Below are 10,149 nucleotides of genomic sequence, written 5' to 3'. Positions count from 1 at the left end.
GTGAATGAATGATGATGTATGGTTGGGCCATGGATGAAGCTTATAGGTTAAATTAATGTAATTTTATCTTTGGATGAATGTAATTAAGGCTTTGATTTAGCCGTTTGAAAGTTCAATGATGTAATTTATTTTTCCCATTGTATTTCAAGTTGTAAATATTTTTAAACCCATGGAATATTCATCAAAGGATGGTATGAAGCTTCAAGAAGGTCCAAAAGGGTTAAATTATGCTTCAGTAATTTTCTGGAATTTTTTCGAATTTTTTGGAATTTTTCTGAAATTTTTTGAGGCTTAATTTAATTTTCTGGGAATTTTTCTGATTTTTCTGAAATTTTTCGGCGTTTTTCAGGTGGCCGGAGCATCGCCGGCGGCGAGAAGAGGCGTCGGAGGAGGCTGGAATCAGATATGGTGCATAGAGGGTGAGCCTGGCGCGTGAGGAACACGCGCCAGGAGGTGACATATGCTGGCACGTGCATTGCACGCGCCAGCCAAGGTTATATGACCTCCACGCGCGTGAAGGCGCGTGGAGGCGCGTCCCACGCGCCCCACGCGCGTGCCAGCACGTGAGGGCGCGTCCCATGCGCTCCAAGCGCATGCTAGCGCGTGGGGCGCGTGTCTTCACCTGCAGCATGCCCCAAGCGCGTGTGAGCGCATGTGGGGCCCTCTAGGCGCGTTCCAATCGGTGTTTTGCTTCTCCCGGTGCGTTCCAGCCTTATGTGGGTGTTTGCAAGCCGATGGATGATCTTCCCGCAATACTTAGAGTAGTTAAATGTTAAAAGCTGATTCCATTGACCATTTTATTTGCTTTATCTGTCATTTATTTATTTATGCGATGTATGAAATGCATGGAATATATAATTGTTAATTAATTGTTATTCATGCATTAGATCCATGATATTTATTTAAATGACTTGATTTATATTAATTAAGTTATGAACATTAATTGGATCTGATTACTAATTAATTTGAGGGCACTTATTGGGAAACGCAAAATTATTTTTTGTAAATTATTTTTAAAGTGTGCTTCAAATTTAATATTAGTGAATCGTTTAAAGTCCAAATATTTTCTAAATTTAATTGGATTAAAATCAAGACGTTTTGCATGCATTATATCATGTAAATGAATAAAATGAAAACCCTAATTATGGATGATTAAAAATTGAGTGGGAGCGGGAATTTTTATACATTGTTCCATGGCCTTCGTTATTAATACCATTGTAATTAGGTTTTCAAAAATAAGGCCCCACGCATGATTTGAAGAGTCTTAATATTACAAGAATGGTTATCTCATAAAAATAATAATATTAAATGTTCATTGTAATTAGATCTTTAAAAATAAGACCCTACGCATGATTTAAAGAGTCTAGATTATAATGACAAGATATTTAATGTTTTATTTTTCATTAGAGCATTAATAACGTTATACACTCAATCTAAAATCAATAGTGTTAGCTCCCCAACGGAGTGGTCTATACTAGGTGATTTTAGAAAGGCTAAACATAATCGGAAATCATTTCATATAGATAGACAAGGCATTGTCTTAAGAGATATGGAAATAATGGGATTTGCCTGCCAATAGCAATAATGAACTTCGCCAACCCAATAAATTATTGGCGTATTGGTTATTCGATTTTTCATGCAGTGGTTAAGGGACCCACATATTATTATTTTAATGGAAGTGCTCGCCTAATAGCAAATGAATCTCAATAATAATAATAATGAACTCCTCCAACAGGATAAGTTATTGACATATTGATTGGTTGATTTATTATGCTACAGAGTTGAGGGACCCGCATTAATTAAAAGGGATTGTTCACCAATAATGATAATGATCTCTTGTTCGATTGAGATTTATTGTATTATGTGGTTAACAAGCTCATTTTAATTTTAAATATGCATGACATTATTAATAATTCACCTTGCATATTGTATGAATGCATTTATATTCAGATTAATTATGTCTAATCCAGTTTATCTGCTTGCTTACATATTCAATGTAACTGGATCTCATTAATATTGACTGAGAAAGGAACTTAGATATTTTACTCACAATGTAAGGGTACAAATGTATTTATTACTTCTAAACCTAATCCTTTTACTTTAAGATACCCAAGAGAACATTAATGCTTTGAATAAGTGAAATAAGACAAATGAGATGACTTGGTGCAATATTCTAGAATTTACCTCGAATACGCTCCAAAGCTAACATTTACATTATTTTATTTTCTTCAAGCATCATGTTAAAATTTAATAAGATATTTTGGTGAGATTAGATAGAGAGTATGCCAAAGTACTATGTCAGACTTGAATAGCATCAAGATAGCCTAAGGAACTCCAGTATGAAATCGAATTTTGAAAAATGATTGTTTATTATTTAAAAATTAGCTGGAGATCAATAAGGCTGACTTGGGTGGTAAGTTTCAAGTTGACATGATTATTGCCTTGTTACCAAACTCGTTCGACTCTGTTAGAGTGAACTAAATAAGGAATCAGTTTGAGTTTACACTCGCTGATATTCTTATAGAATTGGTAACAGATGAAGGGATAATCAAGAGTATGGGCGTTCCTATCAATCTAACCTAGTCTATACCATCTTCTTCTAGGCCCAAGTGGACGGGCAAAGCAAAGAAGAATGATGATAATAGGACTAGACTAGCACAAAACATGGGTATTCAAAAAGGTTAAAGGGAATAAGGCAGTGTATGTTGAGGGCGAAGAAAACTGTTTCTTTTGTCGCTAACTAAAACACTAAAGGACGAACTGTTTAAGCAATGACGTGGCATAGGAAAATATATATTTAATCATTGAGCCATGTTATGTGGTTGCGTCTATTAATTCCTGATGGATAGATTCTGGAGCCACTAAACATGTTTGCAATTTATTGTAAGGATTTCAGGAATCCAGAAGCCTTGATGATATGGATATATAATTATCTTTTGACCTGATGCCAAGGTTGTAGTTAAGTCAGTGGGAGTATTACATCTGAAATTAGAGAGTATAAGGATATTAGTATTAGAGAACTATCTTTATGCACAGAAGTGAAACGCAATCTCATTCTTATTTCACTTTTGGTTTATAAAAACTGTGTTGTTATTTTGTAAAACTGGTTTTATAAAATTGAATAGATATGCGATTGCTTCTGGTGCATTGAAAGATGGTTAATATACTACAATCATAAACTCTTAAGATTTGCAGGATGTAGAAACTAATGTTGCATCTTCTAGATTGAATGTTAAGAGAAAAATTGTTATTCCTGACTCATTGTATTTTTAATGTCTATTTTTGGGTTGTTATCAATCAAAATAAGATTCAAAGATTGGTCAAAGAAGGTTAATTACCTAGTGAGGCAGGGGAGCCTAAACCAAACTTGTGAACCCTGTTTTGAAGGATAGATAACTCTTAGGGCTTAATCAGCCAGATGAAATAGACACAAAGGACAATTGGAGTCGGTACACACTGACACGTGTGGTCTTATGAACATCCAAGCAAGATTACTCACGTTTTGGATAAGTTTATCTGATGCAACACAAGTCTTAAACTCTTGGTATTTTCTGAGAAGGTTAAGACTGATGTGGAACACATATTAGGTAAACTTATCAAGACACTTCGATCTGATCGAGGATATGAGTATTTCTTGGGATAGTGCAAAGACTATATGGTAAATGAGGGTATTATGTATCAGTTTTCCGCAATTGACGCTAAATGTATTTAGGTGTCAAATAGGAATAACAGAATTCCACTTAACATGGTTAGATCTATGATCAGCTATGCTACATTATCTCTTTCATTTAAGAGTTTAGCGTTAATGACATCGATGCGCATTATGAACTGCATTCCATCTTAGTCTGTCTCAAGGATACCGTTGAGCTGTGTTTTTTACTAAATATTAGTTTGAATCATATGCACATATGGGGTAGTCTTGCACATGTGCGCTTGATATGGACAAGTAAGTTGGAAGCAGATCATAGGCATGCTAGATTTGATAGCTACTCTAAATGTCACTAGGATGGATTATTTTATGATCTCAAAGATAAAAGTTGATTGTTTTCACTCACTGTTTATCTATAGGAGAATCATATTATGAATCGCATACCTAGTAGCATAATTTTAGAGAATTTGGTATGAGTACCAGATGTACCACATGTGAACATACTTATTATAGAGATTGAGAATAATATATGAATTCCCTATTGATGCGTTAGCATCATCTACTACACAGATTCTTGCATCGGTACATTGATGTAGTGGGAGGATTATCATCCAATTCGACAGAATCATGTTTTTAGGTGAGACCATTATGGACATCCCTGTTAAACATGAGTTGGACCCAGTAAGCTACACGGAAGCGTGAACCGATGTGGATACAGATCGTTTTGGTGAGTTACTATGAAATCAGAGTTGGAATCTATGTATTCTAATAAATTCTGGGATCTTGTATAACTTTCTAGTAGGGTGATTCCTATAGAAGGCAAGTTAATCTACAAAAAGATACCAGAAGATTTCTTAGTGAATAAATCATGAGTGTACAAGGGAATGTCATTATTTTTCTAATTCTATATATATTGATGACATCCTACTCATTTAGAATGATGTGGAAGTTTTATCATCAATAAAGAGGTAGTTGTTCAATTACTTTTAAATGAAGGATTTTCAGGATGTAAGCTAGATTCCTAGGATCAAGCTTTTGCAAGATCAGGTTAAAAGGAAAATAGGCTTATCTTAATAATCCTACATTGATAAAGTTTTGACCAGGTTTGGTATGCATAACTCAAAGAATGAGTTCTTACTTTATTGATATGGATGGCTCTCTCTAGTAAGTAGTTTTTCAAGACTATCAAACGAGATTGAGCAAATGAGACTGGAACAATATGTTTCGGCATATGAGAGTCTCATATATGCCATGGTCTATACCAAACAGGACATCCGCTACATAGTAGGGATAGTCAGTAGAGATCAGTCTAATACTGGACTTGACAACTGATTTATTGTGAAAAATATCATTAAGTACCTAAGGAGAACCAATGATATCATATTCATTTATGGATGTGATAATATGGATGTGATGATATGGTCCTAGTCAGGTATGCTAGTTCTGATTTTCAATCAGAAGTAGATATTATGAGGTTCATGACTTAGTGTATGTTCACTTAATGGAAGGGAGATCAGTTGGTAGATTGTTAAGCAGATTTCAACTGCTGACTCAAACCTGTAGGTGGAATATATTGCAGCCTTAAAGGCGGCAAAGGAAGCCTATTAGTTTGATCTCACTGATTTAGAGGTTGTGAAGTATACTAGCCTGCCTATTGAGCTACGTTGTGACAATAGTGCAGAAGTAGTCCAAACCAATGACCCAAGGTTCTATAGAGGAACAAGATACACTGAGAGGAAGTATCATGTTCTACATGATATTGTCCAGCAAGAAAATGCACTTATAGTTAGAACATTGCATTGGAACACAACTTTGTTGATCCATTATCAAAGGTGTCTTTGATCAATAATTTTGATCATCATCTGGATAACATTGGAGTTAGGTGCAATTTGAATTGGCTATGAGGGCAAGTGGGAGCTGTTGGGATTTATATGCCCTGGCATAGCAAATTCCTATCTGGATTATAGTGACATATGTTCCTGACATATCTGAAATATTTATAATTTATATAATTGGTGAATTCAATGTATTATGTTTCGATTCACTATGAAATTGATAGTGTCCATGTAATTACAAGAAATATTTATATATATGTATGTGATTGCAATCAATGCATAATATATAAATAGTAATTATAAATTGTTCATAGTCGGTAATTATGGATGGACTCATAATTAATTAAAACTTGAACTGGATCCGCGTTAGGTTAAGATATATTGCGAGAGCCGTCGTATGCAATTACTCCCTATCACCGTCATGGCATTTAACTCTTAAGCATGAGAAAAGTATAGACTCTTTTATTAATTAATAATTACTTTGATTTGTTCGGCGGATTCTTCGGGATCCTTAGACCGACACTTTTGGTAGTTATGTAATTAATAGTTAGAGGGTTATATTTTCAATATTTGCATCATTGTTACTTGTATTTATTTTGTATTGATTATGGTTGATCACAAAGAAAATTCGAAGGCCTTCATGTGTTTTTAGACAAAATGATTTATTATATATTTATTTATTTAAATTATTATTTTTGTCAAACAAATGTTTTATTGTGATCGAGTCAGAAATAATCAGAGGTACCAAAATAGATATATTAATTAAGTAGTCGGATTGATGGCTTTATTTATTCGATAACTAATTATGCATAGAAGGGTCAAAGTGCAATATTGACTTAGAGGTTATTTATTATTTAATTGGAGTTCAATTAATTTCTTTTAGTGGAGTAGAAATTAATTTATGAATTAATTGAATTGGGTCCATGGACCGGGACAATTATTAATTCATTATAGCCAATAAAATAATAGGCCCAATGGATTCTCACTCATAGTCCAACTTGATATTGGAATCATATTAGATTTGAGACATATGAATTAGAGATGGAGAAGGATTTGTTGTTTCCTTTTCTTTATTTTTATGTTGCCTATAAATATACATGGTCTATGTATATTTTAGGGGGTGATTTTTAATGAGAAGGAAAAAGGAATTTATTTTCTCTCTCTAGAAAATTAGGGTTTATGTTCTCGTCTAATGGAGGCTCCCACAAGCCTAGTTTTCCAAGATCATTCATGGAGGCTTATGAGTGATTCCTAAAGGCAAAACAACTACCAAGAAGATGGAGATCCAAGAAGAAGGCATCTTGCTAAGGGATCTACAATAAGTGAGAACATTTACTTTAGAGGAAAGTTTTAAAAGTTTACTCAGACCTTTGATATAAGTATTCAATCTGTTAATTGAATGATACATCATATTTTTATTTTTGCGTAAAACTTGTCTCTATGTAATGAATCAAGATCTATGAATCAAAATCTCTCGAAAAGTTTTTAAAACTTGCACGTTTCCCAACAATAAACTAGGGTTGCAAGACTCATCTTGGATGGAATGTCCCCCAAGTTGTTACTTCCAAAACAATATAATTTTGTTTGGAATGTCAATAACCACTTCTTTGGTCTTTTAATTTTTTTTACATGAAATACTAATTCACTAAGTAATTGAGGCAAGTGTCTTCTAAATTTTTTTTTTTTTTGGAAGTTAAAGCTAACTGATGGCTGATGAGTGACAGAGGGGGATTCGAAAAATGTTATTTAACAAAAATTGTTAGTTTGTGTTACAAGTGGTTTTAGGAGGATAAAGATTAGTAATTATGGTAATTGGAACTATATAATAATGGGGGCAATAATAACAAGAGGTTTGTATAAAATACAGGGCTAATTTCATTATTTTACATGTAAAAGGATAATACTGGTATTACAAGTACCTACCCCTTAATAGTTATGGGGAGTCGAGCCTATTTTAAGAGAGGTTTGACTGCAAAGTTCAATCTATGAAAATTTAAATAGATTTTTATTTTGCAAAATTTTAAATAACAAAAGAGGCTTTGGTGAAGAATTATGAGATGGAAAATAAACCGATAGGAAGACACGAAGTAAAAAACAAAACTAGTTGCGATATAGAAATATGAATATGGAAAGTTACTCTAAATGGACGAGAAAACAAAATAAAAAAATTATTCACTTTCCATAAAGTGATCTCCTCAGTAGCTTCCTGAACCTTTACTAAATTCCAATTTTTGAAAGGATTATTCACTTGACTTTCCTTGCTTGTTAAACAAGAAACCCTGGCCACCTCTATATAAATACACACCGCACTGTGTATTAACTATTTAGTCCATAAATCCACACAGACACAGACACAGACACACGCTATATCGTCTTTTCTGTTCCTATTATACACACACAATCTTGATTCTTCGATCAATTGCTCAATCGCATAACACAGACATGGCCTACCGTACTTTAGACATCACAATTATATCCGCCGAAGGACTCGATGATGTGAATCTTGTGACCAAGATGGACGTCTACGTGGTGGCGTCGATCTCCAGCGTCCGGAAACTGACCCCCGCCGACAAGCACGGCGGAACAAAACCCAAGTGGAACCACCACATGAACTACTACGTCTACGTCCCGCTGCCAGACCTCCTCGCCGGCAACACCACCTCCGATTGAAATTCTCGTACAAGTACGATGGGAAGTTTACTCCGCCGCATACGGCGGCGCCGGCGAAGGGTCAGGAGCCTGTGACGGTGCATCCACCAAATATCGGTGTGAGCACCACGGTCGCGCAGCCTGCTGGGGTGGCGATGGCGTATCCACGGCCACCTTATACTTATCCGCTGCAGCAAGCGGGACGGGCGCGGGGGGGGGGGGGGGGGGGGGGGGGGGGTGTTCGATATCCGCCACCGCCGCAGGCATATCCGGTGCCGGCGATGGCGGGATATGGGTATCCACAACCACAAGTGGAGAAACCTAAGAAAAAAAAGGATAAGTTTGGGACGGGATTTGGAGCTGGTTTGATCGGAGGGTTGATTGTCGGAGATATGGTGTCAGATATCGGTGATGCTGGGTATGAAGATGGCTTTGATGACGTTGCTTTTGATATGTAATCTGTTTTGATCTTTTATTTGTAGATAATTTTATGTTGTGAATTGGTTTTTAGGTTTGATATGATGAATTTTTGTGATTTAGTTAATTTTTAGAATTTTAGAAGTACCTTTTTGGCATTATTTTGTGCTAAAAACATCATTCACTTTATCCAGTTACATCCATTTGTTGTTTATTTTCATCTACTTTGGTCATAATGAGTTCTCTATCAAATTGTATAGTAGTGAATTTTGGAAAAGCAATTATTTTATTTTATTTTATTTTTAATTTCACCTATATACTTGAATTCAAAATGAAATATAAGATTTAAGATTTGGTGGAGTCATTCACACACTGATTTTTTTTTTTTTGGTCATCCATCATTTAAGTTATTTATAATTTAAACTTAAGTCACACAATTCTTCTCAAATTTTCACTATTTATGACTTAATTCGCTCCCGATTTAGATTTAAACTAATAGAAAATTTTGCTTGGGGAATAGTTTTGTGTTCTTTTTATCAATTTTCACTACAACAAATTTGGTCTTTGGTGACAAAAACTATAGCGACAAGATGAATTTGTCGCAATAAAATAATCTTTTGTGACAAAAAGTAACTTTGTTGCCTTAAGCTAAATTTACTCGACAAAAATCAAATTTGTCACAAAAAGTTGTCGCAATATCTATCCCGGGAATTTCCTCGCGCCCAACTATATGGCGGGAAAGGGTACGGCGACAAAATTGATTTTAGTGACAAATATATTGTCACAACTAATTACAATATAGTGACAAATATAGCTTTGTCGCGATTAACTAGATTTTAGTGACAAATATAGCTTTGTCACAATTGATGGCATTTTAGTGACAAAAATTCTTGTTGCTATAAACAACCTTCTAGTGACAAATGATGCGTTGTCGCAAAAGATTGAGTTATTGTGAATATAGCTTTGTCACAATTGATGGCATTTTAGCGACAAAAATTCTTGTCGCTACAAACAACTTTCTAGTGACAAATGATGTGTTGTCACAAAAGATTGAGTTATTGTGACAAATATAGCTTTGTCACAATTGATGGCATTTTAGCGACAAAAATTCTTGTCGCTGCGAACAACCTTGTAGTGACAAATGATGCATTGTCGCAAAAGATTGAGTTATTGTGACAAATATAACTTTGTCACAATTGATGGCATTTTAGCGACAAAAATTCTTGTCGCTACGAACAACTTTGTAGTGACAAATGATGCGTTGTCGCAAAAGATTGAGTTATTGTGACAAATATAGCTTTGTCACACAATTGATGGCATTTTAGGGACAAAAATTCTTGTCGCTACGAACAACCTTCTAGTGATAAATGATTCATTGTCGCAAAAGATTGAGTTATTGTGACAAATTTAACTTTGTCATAATTGATGGTATTTTAACGACAAAAATTGTTGTCGCTACAAACAACCTTCTAGTGACAAATGATGCATTGTCGCAAAATATTGTGTTATTGTGACAAATTTAACTTTGTCACAATTGATAGACTTTTTGTGACAAATTAATTGTCGTCAATTTCTATCTTTTAGCGACAAAAGATATTT

At 34.7% G+C, this 10,149-nt stretch overlaps 1 protein-coding gene across 1 annotated transcript; it reads left to right on the top strand.

Annotated features, from left to right (window-relative positions):
* The first annotated feature begins 7,895 nt into the window (after window positions 1-7,895).
* Window positions 7,896-8,763, top strand: LOC132272421 (protein SRC2-like). Its single transcript, XM_059773576.1, has 2 exons — window positions 7,896-8,078; window positions 8,123-8,763. Exons 1-2 carry the CDS (start codon window positions 7,927-7,929, stop codon window positions 8,589-8,591), a joined length of 621 nt encoding a protein of 206 aa, XP_059629559.1. The 5' UTR covers window positions 7,896-7,926; the 3' UTR covers window positions 8,592-8,763.
* The last annotated feature ends 1,386 nt before the right edge of the window (window positions 8,764-10,149 follow it).

Source organism: Cornus florida, unplaced genomic scaffold (assembly GCF_030987335.1).
Source record: "Cornus florida cultivar Cherokee Brave unplaced genomic scaffold, ASM3098733v1 CherokeeBrave_3.0.0_Hap2_Chr09, whole genome shotgun sequence".
NCBI lineage: Eukaryota > Viridiplantae > Streptophyta > Magnoliopsida > Cornales > Cornaceae > Cornus > Cornus florida.
The sequence above is the reverse complement of the archived record's forward strand: the minus strand, read 5'-3'. Positions and strand labels throughout refer to the sequence as shown.